Below are 14,929 nucleotides of genomic sequence, written 5' to 3'. Positions count from 1 at the left end.
GAAGAGAAATAGAGCAGACCTTTGTAATTAAAACAATTCTCTTTTAGATGTAAATGGACCGAAAGAGAAAGAGTAAACTATATTAAAGCAGCAAATTGGAAATACTCCTTTTCTTGTCCTGCCATTCTGGGCAGTGGGTCGTCTCTTAGGAGCAGTAGCTTCCGGTGAGGGCTGCAGCTTAGCAGCCGGCCTGCAGGGGAGTGGGATTCGGAACACCTGCAGAAGCTGGTCATGCTCAGCAGAGTGGGGAAGAAATGCTAGACTTACATCCTCAGGTACGAGGTTTTGAGCACACCTTGTACTCATCCTTCACAGGAGCAATACCCTGTATGACTCCAGGGAGGGAAGGGGTACGCAGTACCCTGAGTTCAGTCAGGGCTGTGTTTGAACCTCCTGAATGATGTATTTCCACTCTGGCTTCCTTCCTTTGTCAGTCTCTACTTTGCTTTTTCTTGCCCCATATTCTTACCTATTTCTTTTTAGCTCTTTTTTTCTTCTGAGATTTAGCCCTTTTATCCACTTCTACTTACAGTCTTAATGATGAGGATTATAATTCAAAGTTGTTGGCTTTATGCCCTGGTTTCTGGCAGCAGGACTCCTCTCTGACTGCTCTTGGAATGTTGTGGGCTTTCTCTCCTCATTTTGAAGACAGTGGGGGCTTTGCAGAGCCTGTAATGTACCTGTGTTGGCTTCTCTGTATTTACATTTTGTTCTCCCAACAGCTCCTCTTTCCCTTTCTCTCACCTGCTAATCAGGTGTGTTTCCTATCAAACCTGAAGCTTTTGCAGAATTGAAGCCACAGAAAGGAGTGAGTTTCCTCCTCTGCAGTGCTTGAGGCAGCAGAAGCCAAGTGTTTCCCCGGGGACGCGGTCTTAGGAGACTTTGCACCCAACCTTTCTTTGGATTGGTCCTACTAGGAGGGAGAGAAGCTGCACGGTCTCCCTCTTTTCTTCTCCTGTGTCTGGGCCTTGATGTTCATTTCCCCGTTCTCTCTTTCTAGGCTCTTACTTTTGCAGAACTCACAAGATCTCTCAAAGAAGTGTGTAGTCAGTCCTTTATATGTTGCATTTTTATTCAGGAAAGAAGCAGGAAGAGAAGAGTGTCACCTCCTAGGAGTCCAGCACTGGAGAAACGTGAGTCCAATTTGTCTTTTGTTGTCACTGTTAGAAGTTTGTTTATCAGTTAGCAGTTTACCCTTCACCTGAATAAAAAAAAATTGCCTGCTGTAACCTTTGTGGTATGCATAAAATCTCAGGTTCCCTAAAGAATAGCTGATTTGTTAAAAATCATAAAATGTATTATAAATGCATTGGCCAGGAACCGTAGTCCTAGAAACAGGAAGGCTTTTTGACTCTCCTCTGATCCAGAAACTTCTCAAACTCCATTGAGCATTGTTTCAGTGCCTAGGGGGCCTGAAACACTCACCCCTACAACCAAAGCTGCCCCAGGTGATGCCCACCTAAGCTTTGTTCTCTCGGCCGTGCTACAACTCCACAACCCCTGTACCAGCTTGTTTGTTCTTACACAGGTGAAGGTAAGAGGTCAATCCTAGCAAAAGGGGAAGTTGGAGAAGATAATCTTAGATCCCTCTTGTGAGATGCTTAGATGGAGAAGTTGGAAGAAAGTTTGTTTGGGTGAGGAAGTTTTTTACCTCTTATCCAAAATCAGACCTCCTGAGGCTGGCCCTGAAGGAAAACTTGCTTTAGTATTTTGAGAGCTGGAAGTGAGGAAGGGTTGTCAGCTGTGGCTTCTTTACCAGTTGGCCGTCTGCTTCCCTAAGATGAGCCGCTGGGAGCCAGGTGGGTGGGAGCCCTGTCCTGAGCTACAGAAGGCAGTGGTCCAGCAGTCGGGACTGAGCACAGGCCTGGTGGAAAGACCAGGATTGCTTCCAACCCTCCATTCTGTCCCCCTTCCCAACAAGGGCCAGATGTAAGGGGTCCAGAGTCCATTCTCCAGCAACGATTTTTCTTTGTGTGAAATTCTAATGTACACAGTTTACTTTGAAGCAACTGAACTTACTCAGCAGATTTTCCCCCCTGTATGTGTATGAATCATGAGTCACTTCTGGTGGAGACAGTGAGAAAAGAGGGAACCAGAAATGAGCAAAGAGGCAGAGCATTTTGCAGTGCGGATTGGGAAGTGGTGAAGGAAGCTGAGGCTAGTTTGCTCTGCAGTCTGAGCAGGCGAGTGAAACCCGTGTAAGCCAAGCAGGGGAGGCCACATCCCCGGCTTGAGCATGTGGGCGAAGTGAAGGTTATACAATCCAGGGAGGGTGAGGAGAAAGAATCAGCTTTCCACGGAAGTTCAGTGTAATGTTTGTGTATGGCTGTTAGCGTAAGTGATGCCGTGTTGGTCCCCTGCAGTTTCTCCTGTCCGTCCACTGACCCTCCCCAGGACTGTCCTGTGCAGTGAATCAGTTCTCTGACATCTAGGGCTTTGCGGTTAATAGACATCTTTAATAGTCTTTAGGACCAGGTGGCCTCTATGCTCTGTTAGTCCCCAAACAATGATGAAAACCTTCCCTGACGTATTCCCAGTACCCATGGGACCAATTACCCATTCATAAGTCTTGACTTACGAATGCCTGTCCCGTTTCCAAGGAACCACCCCTAAAGCCTAGGTTAATTATAAAGTTGTCTCTGTGGCCCCTTGGTGGTGGGGAGTGCAGGTGTGAATGCATCCAGATTGTCGTCTGCCGGATCCAGATCCCACCCTGTGAGTAAGTTACCCTTTTGTAAACTCATCCATTGATTATATGGAGCTGTCTGCTTTGTTTTTTGGGTCTCAAGATGCCTTGTCAATTTGGTGGGCACTTTTCATTCCCTTCGTCCTCCAACAGTTTGTCTCAAACATCCAATTTTTCTCTGTCTTTGGAACCACAGTGCAACCCAGGATGCGGGTGTCACTGAGTCCGAAGTCGGGACTAGTGTTAACCTGGGGACGTGGCAGTCAGTCCTCACTTCATCTGAGGAAGCGTACGCTTCCTTTCCTATTTGAGGCTTACGTTCCGGTTGAAGCTATTGCTGGTGTCAGCGGTTGGAAAGAGGCTCAAGTCGCTGGCTTTTCAAACGTGAGCAATAATGATTTGTCTGACCATCCCAGCGAGACTGGGATCCTCTTGAAGATAGTACCCATTCTGTTCTTCTCAGGTCTTGTGCGTAGAGTGGCACTGTGGGCTGGCTTCATCTTACAGCTTTGAGGCTGCAGGAGCCTGTCATTCTCAGGAGTATTGCCTGTTCTTTGTATCACCTCCTGTACATTCTTACAAAGTTCCTTAGCCCATCTCGCTTGTCTCATTTTAGCTCCTCTTACGTCATTTGTTTGTCTGTTGTTGGCTTCCTCTGCATTTATAAATGGCTCATTCTCCATGCTCAGTGGACTTGCATTGCATTAAGCACTGCTTCTCTGCTGCTAGACTGCTTTCTTCCAGGCCTTTATAGCGAGGCTACTAGGTTGATTCCCTTGGACCAGAGCAAACGGGTGGTTTCTGAGCCACGGAGAGCGTGGGATACGGAGTTCCCTGGCTTGGTGGGAATTTGACCATTTGTGAAGCCTGTTTCTATCTGCTTGTCCCCCATAGAAAGAATCATCACCCGCTGTGCTGTACAGCTCCCAGAACTTTGGTTTGAATCTTGTTGGAAGTCGTTGACATTTCCTGGGTCCACGTTAGGTTCTTAACAGTGCTTAACCTTATTTAGTTGTGCTTAATTTACCCATCTCTTTTATGTTGTCTCTGTGTATTTGAGATCCAAGTTTTCATTCTTTGGCCATCACTTCAGAGCCGTATGACCTTGGGTAAAGCACTTAACTTCCTTATACTTCTGTTAGTTAATATGTGAAGCGGACTTATCAGTGCTGTTCATGCAGAAGGGCACAGGGCTAGATCCAGATAATGGTTTTGAGGGTCCTTAGCTTTAGAATATATGATGTTGATTCTGTTTGTTTGTCATCATTGCTGGTTGAGGATTTTAATTGTAGGCTGATAACATACTAAGTTGAAATTGTTTTATTGAGAACAATAGTCTACTCAGTTCTGTGTTAGTTCTCAATAACTGCTTAGATTCAACTTTGATTCATGAAACAGTTCCTACCGTGAAGGAACTCACACTCTAGAGAGGAATGGGAGCGATTGTCTGGGGGGGTTGGTAAGGAGATAGTGGAGAATAGGGAAAATCGTTTAATCTGCACCTTAAACGATAAAGAGGAATTTGCCCATTAAATGTGAGGGATTGGGTGATTTCAGGCAGACAGAGCAGCACCTGCAGAGGTATAGAGGACTGCAAAACCACGGCATGTTTAAGGAACAAGAACTCCCCTGTATTCCTTGAGCATAAGGCGTGGGTGGTGTATGTGAGTATTTGTCAGGGGAGAAGAGCAGTGGGGAACAGATTGGTGAAATAGGTAGGATCCAAATCATGAAGGGCATAAATGAATAACAGGGAGATTATGTGAATTTACGTGCTAATGATGAGTAGTGGATGAGCAAGGCATCCTGAGGTCTGATATGATTAAGTCTCAGCCTGATGATTCTACAGTCCTCAGCAGCCAACTTGAATACAGGCAGGCACAGTAGTATAGTTAAAATTAAAACGCTAATGACTATGTTCAAAAGAAAGTCTTTATCTTTTAAAAAAGTATACTGAAATGTTTTTGTATGAAATCATATGATGTGCTTGGAGATAAGTCACACAAAGGTGTGAGACTGCAATTTATAATAAGAAACATGTGTTTAGTCTTGTCCCATTTCTGGCACACAGCTCCTAAAACTGTTGGAATTGCCTGTGATGAGAACGATAAATGTGTCTCATGTTAATGAGGTGACTTTTGGACTCACCTAAGGATGGTGGCTGTTTGCCATGAGAGTGAACCATGTGATTAGAGGGTTAGAACTTTTGGCCCTGTTCCCCTGACCTCTGGGGAGAGGAGAGGGCCTGGAGGTTGAGCTTAGTCAGCGATGACTGGTGATTTAATCAATATTGCCTTTGTGATGAAGCCTCCATAAAAACCCCAAAAGGACGGGGGTCTGAAGAACTTCTGGGATGGTGAACACGTGGAGATTTGGGGAGAACGGCATGCCTGGAGAGGGCATGGAAGCTCTGTGACCTTTCCCCATCCCTTGCCCTGTGCGTCTCTTCCATCTGGCTATTGCTGAGTTACGTCCTTTTGTGATAAACCAAAGATCTAGTAAAGTTCTGTGAGCCACTCTAACAAAGTAATCAAACCCAAGGAGGGGATCGTTGAAACCTCTAATCTGTAGCCAGTCTGTCAGAAGTGCGGGTGATAACCTGGACTTGTGACAGACACCTGAAGTTTGTGTGTGTGTGTGTGTGTGTGTGTGTGTGTGTGTGTGTGGAGGGTGGGGGTGCAGTCAATCTTGTGGGACTGAACCCTTGTGGAATCGGATGCTATCTCTGGGTAGATAGTGTCAGCATTGAATTGTAAGACACCCTGCTGGTGTCCAAGAATTATTTGGATGTGTGGGAGCCTCACCCCCACTGTTGGAATTAGGGTGCAGAACCCTTTTTGGTGGAGTTGTTGATGAAGCAAGATTTTGCTGTGACTATTGGAGCAGGTTGGTAAATACATGGAGTTAATGTATTCAGTCTTACTATTTTTGTATGTATTTGAAATTTGCCACAATAAAAAGTTAAAAAATAAAGGTTAGGTGTGGGTATGTAATTCACAATGGTATCATTTTATTTATTCATTCAACCCTCAGAAATTAATTGAGGATCTACGCAAAAGAGATTTAAAGCAATAAATGTTCTGGAAAATTCTGGATCTTAGTATAAAGCACTTGCAATCCAGGAGTGGAGGTAATATGCACATAAATAAATTTAAGATAAGTTGGAATATTATGAATTCTGTTTATTCAAAGTAGGTCTACATAAAGTACTGTGGAAGTTCTGGAGAGAAGTTTTGTTTGTTTGTTTGTTTTAGCTCAGAGAAATCAGGAAAGATTTAGTAGTGAAGATGGCACCTGAGCTTTATTCATTCACTGAATTCAACAAGTATCATTGAGCCCTACTGTGTGCCAAATACTGTTCTCAGTCCTCAGGATCCAGCAGTGAACAAAGCTGATGAAGATGCCACTCTTACAAAATTTACATCCTAATGGGGGCAGGTAGTCAACATATAATAAACATAAGTACATTTTATCCTGTGTTAGATAAAAAATGTTACAGAAAAAAGAACGAGGGCATCGTGAGGGATAATAGTAATACTGAGGGTAAGGTTAGGGAGGGGGGTTACAGGGATAAACAGGGTGGTCAGGTTGACAGATGGGCAAACTCTTGATGAGGGAGTTGGCCAAGTGGACATCCAAGTAATGAAAATTCCCACTGAGGGCACAACTGGAGTGAAGGCCTGAGTGGGAAGCCTACCTGGTGTATTTGCAGAGCAGCAGGGGGACCAGCGAAGTTGGAGCAGAGTGAGCGAGGGGGAGAGAGGAGTAGGAAGTAAGGTCAGTGATGTAACAGGGAGGGCAGGATGGTGGTGGCAGTGGTACCAGTACCAGAGTTGGGTGGCAGACCTTATAGGCAATCATAAGAATTTTGGCTTTTACTTTTAGTAAAATGAGCTAGAAGCTTGGCATGATTTGGCTTATAGCTTTCAATGATTACTCTGGCTGTTTTGTTGAGAACGAATACTAGAGGGTGGGGAAACTTTCAAGAGGCTGTTGGTACAGTCTTGGCAAGAAACACTGGTGACTCAGGCTAGAACCATGGCAGTGGATATGGTGAGAAGTGGTCAGAGTTCAGTTAGATTTTAAAGGTAGAACCAACCACATTTCCCAAAAGATTGGATGTGGGATTTGAGAGAAAGAGAAATGCCAAGGGTGTCTGAAGAATGGAGTTGCCATCAGGGGAGAGCATTCATGTTTTTTAAAAAGAGTTTTCGGTGGAATGGAGACTTCATTCACAGTTGGGTTGATAATATTAGGGCAGAGGTGACGTTTCTATTACCTAACTAGATTCATTGATTTACCCTCTCTTGCCCCTCTTCAGTGGGTCTCCAATGAAACTTGTGTTTCCTGTTTGAAGTCGTCCCTCTTAAGGGCTCAAAACAAGGCTCAGCACTCTTTTCCTGTAAAGGGCCAGATAGTAAAATGCCAGGCTTTGCAGGCTGCGCACTGATGCAGCTACTCAGCTTGTTTGCGGTGGTTGGAAAGTGGCCACGGACACACAAGCCACGAAGGTGGCTGTGTTCCCATGGAGCTTTATTTACGGAGACTGAATTTTATGTAATGTTCATGTGTCACAAAATTTTCTTTTATTTTTTTCTCAACTATCTAAAATGTAAAAATCATTCTTTCTTTATAAGGTGTATAAAAAAAAAAAAGATGGCAGGCTGGATTTGGCCTACTGCCTGTAATTTGCCGACCCCTGGCTTAAAATATGTATTTTTTTCAGGTCAACTTTGAACTGGATCATTCTGCCAGTTGAATGGATTTGACATTAGTTCCAAAGTGGGTTGGCCAGCTCCTTTGAGACTGTTTGCAGCCACTGCCTATTATAAACATAGGTGATTTGCCTTGTCTGTGTGACCTTCTACATGACGTGTTAGTCTCTTTGATGGGAGAGTGGTCTAGATGACCTCTAGGATCCAGTTCACCCTTAAGGTCCTAGTCCATTGATTTTCTTAAAAACAAACAAACAAACAAGACTCAGAATTCATTCTGAAACTGTCCCCCATAGCTTCTGCAGCACCGTGGTCTCCTGGTTTCTTCTAGGACCCCTCCATTTCATTTTCCTTTCCAGGTTCCTGATTTGATTGTTCCAGTCCTGCGCGTTCTGTCCTCAGCCGTCTTCTTTTTCCCTGTCTCCACTCTCTCTGGTGACTTTAATCAGGCCATGCCTTCAGTTACCACCTCTATGCTGGCGACTAACAAATGTGTGTCTTTAGCTTTGACTTCTCTTCTGAGCCTTTCCAGGTTTCCTGTTACCTGAAAGTTGAAGTGCGGACTCGTCAGCCTGGCCCACACTGACTCCTCGTGCACTGCCTGGCAGCTGGACCGAGTGGTCGGCAGCCTCCAGCGCGTCCTCCATTGTTCTCCCGCCTCGTCTTTGCCCTTGCTCTTCCCTCTGCCATCACTACCTTCTCTCCAGGCTGCCGTCTCCCTCCCCCTGGCTCCCAGCACACGCCAAACTAACGCCTGCCCTTTGAGAGCCCACTCAGAGGGCCACTTACTCTTCAAGATTCAGCTATGCCTGTACCTCTTGGAAGCCCTGTTTTATAGACAAGGTTAAACATTGTCCCTGTGTGCTCGTATATTTTATGCACATTTCCATTTTAGCACTTTCCTTAGTGCTGTAATTGTTAGGTCAGAAGTAGTTGCATATCTGTTGAACATCGAATATATTTACAAGTTGGTAACTTCCCTAGACTGAATTCTTGGGAGCACAGTTTGGGTCCTGCTTGTCTTTGTAACCCCAGAGCCTGACAGTTAGAAGGTGCTTAATTTGTGTTAAAAAAAGGAATGAATCCTACTATATATAAAATAGATAAACAAGGTCCTACTGTATAGCACAGGGAACTATATTCAATATCAATTGAATTATGGAAAATAATCTGAAGAAAAAAATATATATCCAAATCACTTTACTGTACACCTGAAACTAACACAACATTGTAAATCAACTGTACTTCAGTTAAAAAAAAATGAATCCATGAATACACACTTACATGGGCTACACTGACTTTGATACAAATCAAAATATATTGGCATTTATAGGCAAAAGTAGACTTTTTTATGATTATATTTTATGTCTTTAAATATATTTACCTCTTTCTGTTGTAGGAGGAAAATTCTTTCAAGGATGGTGTCCCACTCAGAGCTGAGGAAACTTTTCTGTTCTGCTGATGCAGTGTGCTTCGATGTCGATAGCACAGTCATCAGAGAAGAAGGAATTGATGAGCTGGCCAAATTCTGTGGAGTTGAGGACGCTGTGTCAGAAATGTAGGAACAGTACTTATTCACCTTATGAAATGATAAAGAATTGCAAAAGAAGAGTGACTTTGGGGTGACCTGCAGGACCAGGGCCGCAATTCTCTGATTTTAGTCCCTGGCTGTGGAACTTGGGCACTAGGCTTTTTCTCCCCTCACTTAGAGCTGTATTTGGTAATGTACATCCGTCCAACCATCCATTTACACAAATATTTATGGCAAAAAATACATTTAAAAAATTTGCCTCTGACAAACAAATTTGGTTGACACACTCTTAGCTTAGTCAGGGGAGTGATGACCATAAGTAACCCAAGAAGATGACCTGGTGGGAGGTAGCCTCCAGGGGTCCAGTGCTTTGTCATAGTTGAAAGTGTGGCCTTACTGGTTTGCTGGAAGCTAGTTTTCTTTCAGCGTCTCCCTGCGGATGCCTGGGTGAGGGTCCCTCCCTCCCTCCTGCAATCCTCTGTGCCACCTGCAGTCACCAGATCATGGACCATTTCATGTTCTGCTTCATTTGATGTGAGAATACCTGGCCTTTGGTTTCTTTCTTGGTTTACAAAAGCTCATGGCTTCCAAGGAAAGTCCCTGTGGATAGTGGTTTTCTCAGCTCACTGGATGGTGTATTTGTGGATGTAAAGGACATGGCTACAAACTATCAATGTGATTCTCAAGCAAACCTTCAGTAGTTTATCCCAGGCCTCACTCCCATGGCAGCGTAGCGTGTCTGTTGTCCAGTGGGGCTCTAGGCAGCACCTTCCTCATGGGTGGATATTGTGAGGAGCGGGGGAGGGTAGGCACGTAAGCCTCGAGGACAGCTGACTCGGCTGGCCTGATTGTTGGGTCTTCCTCCTAGGACACGGCGAGCCATGGGCGGGGCAGTTCCTTTCAAAGCAGCCCTCATGGAGCGCTTAGCTCTGATCCAGCCGTCCAGGGAACAGGTGCAAAGGCTCATAGCAGAGCACCCCCCGCACCTGACCCCTGGCATAAGGTAAGGAGGTTCCCTGTCTGGGCAAGCTGTCTCCCTCTCAGCACCTACCTTTTGGGGCACGTCCTCTCGAGGGCATCTCACCATCGCTTTGGAGCTCCCTTCTGTACGGTTCTTCCAGTGCTTTCACATGGTCTTGTCTGGCTGGTTGGTCCTGCCCGTGTATGCCTTCCCTCTCTCCCCAGGGAGAGTCTAAGCTTCCTCTTCATCCTGTGCTTCTAGGCCCATGGAATATAGTTGTGGAACGGTTTCCTAAAGCTGTCAAGCCCCACCCATTGATTTCTAAGTACATTTAGAAAAACGTATATAAAACATTAACTCACTAGGCATTTGTCCCTTTTCCACTGTAGCTTGGGCAAACGCATTGAGGAGAAAAAGTAGTTTGAGTTTCTTTTTCATATTTTCTCTTTTGTATTAATCCATATTTGGTATTTTATGTTTCTTTTTTGTAGGGAGCTGGTAAGTCGCCTACAAGAGCGAAATGTTCAGGTTTTCCTGATATCTGGCGGCTTTAGGAGCATTGTAGAGCATGTTGCCGCAAAGCTCAACATCCCGTCAACCAATGTATTTGCCAATAGGCTGAAATTCTACTTCAATGGTAAGACTCTAATGGTAACATTTTCCCCTTCTTTTCAGTTTTAGTATTCAGTATCCTGAATATGTTTTGGAATGCAGCTTAAGCCGGATAGCATCAGAGTTAAATGCTGAGACAAAGGATTCTCTTTACCGATGTCTTTTGCACCTTGGTTTCCTCTGCTCTGCTGAACAGACCTAGGTTGTCCTCTCTCCTCCCGTTAGTATCCATGTAATCATCCTGTCTCTGTATAAATGTCTGCACTTGGTAAAATGTTAATTCCTGTGTAACACATATGACTTGTTTTGTTACGTGTTATATTTCAATTTTATGACAGCTCTCCTGTATTTGAACCAATTTAGACTCAGGAAGGAGAGTTAATTTGTGAGCAAGTCACTGCACTGCAGCTGCCTGTGGAGACACCTCCTGGCCCCTGTCTGGACCATCACAGAGCCACCGCTGTAGTTTTCTGTCATCTCAAGATGTCTCCAATTATGTCAAGTGGTGGCTGACACTTTTAAAACCAAATGATATTAATTTTAAAAATTTAAATATATTAATAGAACACTTTTGAAGGGTCTATAGCTAGAGATCATTTTAAAAAGAAGTAGAGAGTAAGTGTGTTGATTACTGTAAGAATGGAAATAATTGAATATAAAATGGAATCGCCTCATAGATGAAATTATGTATTAACTTATTTTAAATGAACATATTACTATTTCATGGTGTCCTGCCACCTTAACAAGTTCTGAGAATTACTACACTGGAAGCTGACAGGGTAAAACCAATTTACCTCAAGATGTTGATGATCTGAAGGAGTAACCTTGACAAGAGGTATTTCTAACTTAAAAGCAAAGCTTGTTCATTCTGAGGAGTCAGTGTGGAAGCCCAGGCTGTGTCATTTTACTGAAGGCCGTTTTTAGCTCTGTCAGTGACATGGAAGTGAGGATACATCTGTGCAGAGAAGCTGGCCCTGGCCCTGCCAATATGAATCTGCTGATCTTTAACACGGTTTCAACTGCTCTTTCAAGGTGAATATGCAGGTTTTGATGAGATGCAGCCAACAGCCGAATCTGGTGGGAAAGGAAAAGTTATCAAACTGTTGAAGGAAAAATATCATTTTAAGAATATAGTCATGATTGGGGATGGAGCCACCGACATGGAAGCCTGTCCTCCTGCTGTATGTATTAAGCAAGTTAAATTTTTTGTGGTTGTACTTTGATTGTAGACCGCTGACTTAGCACTTGCAGTGATTTGTCAGTTAAGCAAAAGCGTATATAATTGTAAAATAAAAAACACAAATTCAATCTCATATATTAATTGAATTTTTGCAAACCCAAGAAAGGTTGCAAATAAGGAACTTAGAAACCTTTAAAAACTTCCAAAGATCCCTTATCCCTGCAGGTTGACTGCCACCTCTTAGCCCAAGTCTGTGCTCAACAAGGTTTGGCTTCATTTCCATAAATAATGCAGCTCTTACACTATAACCAAAATGTTAATGTTGTTTTATATTTGATAAACTATTTCCTCATGTGTTATTTAATCCTCAAAACAACTCTCTGACTTAAAAGTATCATTTCCTTTTTGCTGATCAGGGAACTGAGGCTCGTGGAGGTTCAATGATGTGCCCGTATTAAAGTATTTTATTCTTCTGAGTTAACATTGTTTTGAGACTAGCCAGAAACAAATGCTATATAGAGCCAGTGTCCTAAATATCACGTGTCCATTTCATGTAGGACTTTGACTGTATTACCTCATTCTAACTTACACTGAACCAAAAATATGGTGGTGAACATTTTACTACCTAGTTTCCTGAGATCTAAAAATAGCCATTGTCTCTGTCAATGATTAATCAAAGGTGGTTAAAGAATCTTCTGGGATCCTTTTAACATTACTTGAGTCAGTTCAAGATTAAATTTTTTTTTCTTTTTCTTTTTTAATGGAGGTACTGGGGATTGAACCTGGAACCTCGTGCATGCTAAGCATGTGCTCTACCACTGAGCTATACCCTCCCCTCAGATAGCATGTTCTTAGATGATTTATAGCTGACGTCAAGGTTGACTAAGTAGTGAGCATCGGGCTAGTTGAATGAGGAGTACAAGACATAAAATGCAGGGTTCTCTCGGGGACCCCCCCAATCCCAGTGTCCAGAAAGAACAAAATTACAAATTGCAGGCAATCCTACAAGTCAGAAGATGACACAGCCTGACTGAACCAAGAGAAGGGGACGCAAGTGCAGGTGTGTCACCCTTAAAGTTAGTGAGAGGATTCCATGACCTAAAGGAAGTTTAGCAGCTGCCACATGGAGGCCTGGCAGGACTAAGGGGAGGAAGTTTCCAGAAGGAGGGGAGGTGGCTGAGCACAGTAAGGATGTACTCGTACTCCGCATAGTCCTGGGCTGGGCTCAGGGAAGGGGCTGCAGGAGAGGGCTTTCTCTTTAGCCGGAGAAGAAGACTCCACATGCCAGGCACTCTGCTGTTACCTTTAGGTCATGGGGAGCCCTGGAAGGCTTCTGGACCAAGAAGGAGAAAGTCAGTGTGTTAGGACAGCTGAGTTGGTGCTGGCTTGCAGGAAGGGCTGCCACAGAGGCAGGAAGCTCAGTTAGGGGTTAGAAATTTAACCAAATTTAACTGGAAAGTTAGAATCTAGATTTTTGTGTGCCCCCCCAACCCCCGCCTTGTGTGGTATGAAAATAAAGAGAAAGGGCAAGTAAGATAATTTTGTACTTCTAAATGAGTGTATACAGTGTCTGTATCCTGGCAGAAAAAGAGAAAATACTATTTTAAAAATTATTAACTGAAAGAAGGTATCACTTAGCAGAAATGACTGAAACAATGTAACTTTAGATAATTCTAACAATGAAAAGTAGCATGCTGCTAACAGATACTGGGGTTGCTGCCTCCTTCAGCCGAGAGTAACACACATCCCTGGGGGGGAAGGTCCCTCAGGCTCACCCAGGACACCAGTCGGGAGGGACCTGTTCTGGTCCTGATTACAGGCCTGGGGGGTGGGGCGGTGAGGGTTCGCACTGCACCACAGGTTTCCCTTTGATCTTTCCTCTTTGAAATCGCCTGGCCTGGATGTGATTCCCCTCCAGTTTAGAACCCAAGACGTTTACCGTCTGGTGTGGTTTTACTTTTGTAAGCAATGGTTTTGGTTTTAAGAGGACTTCAGTTCTTAGTTCAGCTGGGTGGACCTGCAGCAGTGGTGCCCAGACTCATTCATTCACGGGGCAGGAGGAGGTGAGGAGGCGAGCAGGCTCATGGGGAGCTCGGGAGGGAGGCGCCCCAGGTGAGGCTGGGCTCACCTTTCTCTGCATGAGGAGTTTATTCTTTCAAACAACATTTATCGCCCCTGGCTGCTGCTGTATCTTTTTTTTTTCTCTCTCTCTCTGTTTTTTTAAACTATTCGCCCCTCCTTTTTTTCTTCTTCCTTTTTAGGATGTTTTCATTGGATTTGGAGGAAATGTGATCAGGCAGCAAGTAAAGGACAACGCAGAGTGGTACATCACTGACTTCGTAGAGCTTCTGGGAGAACTGGAAGAATAAGATCAATTTTTATACAGTTCATGACAACTTCAGGTTAATTTTTTAAAGTTATACAGTTTGATACTGTTTGCTTACAATTGTCTATTACAACCTAATATATAAATTTGGTACTGATTATCTGTACTTCCAAGTAAACTTCCAGTTAGGGCTCCTAGAAAATTGTTGGTTGGTTTTTTAAAACTGTAGTTCTAGTATTATGATGACCTGGAGAGTTTTATAATCTAAATTCTTTATGTATTTTCCTAGCTGTATTTTATTTGGAGCCTTTCAAAGGTGGATAGTAAATTAAACATCTTCACTATTGGCAATATGGATTAGGCAGCTCTAAGTGAAATTGGTTTTCCCTTTGATATATAAATAAAATTTTATCCAAGTATCAGAACAGAGGTGTAGAATTTTCAATTCTGCCTGCCATGTAGTTCAGTATCCAGTGTTTCAAGTACTTTTAAGTGTTTGAGTGGAAACAACCTCCAGGCATGGAACCACGGAGTGCGAGCCCCCTGAGCACAGGGCATAGTTCCTGTCACTGCGTCTCCCACCCGGTGAAGCGCTGGGTGGGAGGGATGGAAGCGCTTTTGTTACATCTTGGTGTATATCATTTAGGGAATGTTACAAAGGCCTTAAAAAGAAATGGAGGGTTAAACAGAAGTACTGCCCTTAAAACGTGGATATTTAATAATCACATGAAGTAAAAGAACTAAAAACCAGTTTTACTAATCCCAAAGGAACATCAGCATTTTCCCTTAGATTAGATTTAAGAAATAACTGCTCATGGCAGGCGTGAGGCCTTTCTTTCTTACAGATGCCTTGGGCAGACCTGAAAGCTCAGGTTCATGTTTATTCTGAGTAGGGCCTTGAAAGGGACATTTTAGAGC

The 14,929-nt window shown here is 43.7% G+C and overlaps 1 protein-coding gene across 5 annotated transcripts in view; it reads left to right on the top strand.

Annotated features, from left to right (window-relative positions):
• Positions 1-14,436, top strand: part of PSPH (phosphoserine phosphatase) — a 29,384-nt gene extending 14,948 nt beyond the window's left edge. For 3 of the 5 annotated variants that reach the window (XM_072943029.1, XM_072943030.1, XM_006201338.4), the window contains 6 exons: positions 1,079-1,133; positions 8,801-8,959; positions 9,801-9,935; positions 10,385-10,530; positions 11,538-11,686; positions 13,947-14,436. In XM_072943029.1, coding sequence (XP_072799130.1) covers positions 8,820-8,959; positions 9,801-9,935; positions 10,385-10,530; positions 11,538-11,686; positions 13,947-14,054 — 678 coding nt within the window. In that variant the 5' untranslated portion in view covers positions 1,079-1,133; positions 8,801-8,819 and the 3' untranslated portion in view covers positions 14,055-14,436. The remainder of the gene's footprint in view (positions 1-1,078; positions 1,134-8,800; positions 8,960-9,800; positions 9,936-10,384; positions 10,531-11,537; positions 11,687-13,946) is intronic. The other 2 variants (XM_072943031.1, XM_072943032.1) reach the window with 1 other exon arrangement.
• Positions 14,437-14,929: the final 493 nt, after the last annotated feature.

The sequence above is a fragment of the Vicugna pacos genome, chromosome 18, assembly GCF_048564905.1.
Source record: "Vicugna pacos chromosome 18, VicPac4, whole genome shotgun sequence".
Taxonomy (NCBI): Eukaryota; Metazoa; Chordata; class Mammalia; order Artiodactyla; family Camelidae; genus Vicugna; species Vicugna pacos.
This window is presented reverse-complemented; position numbering and strand designations above follow the sequence as displayed.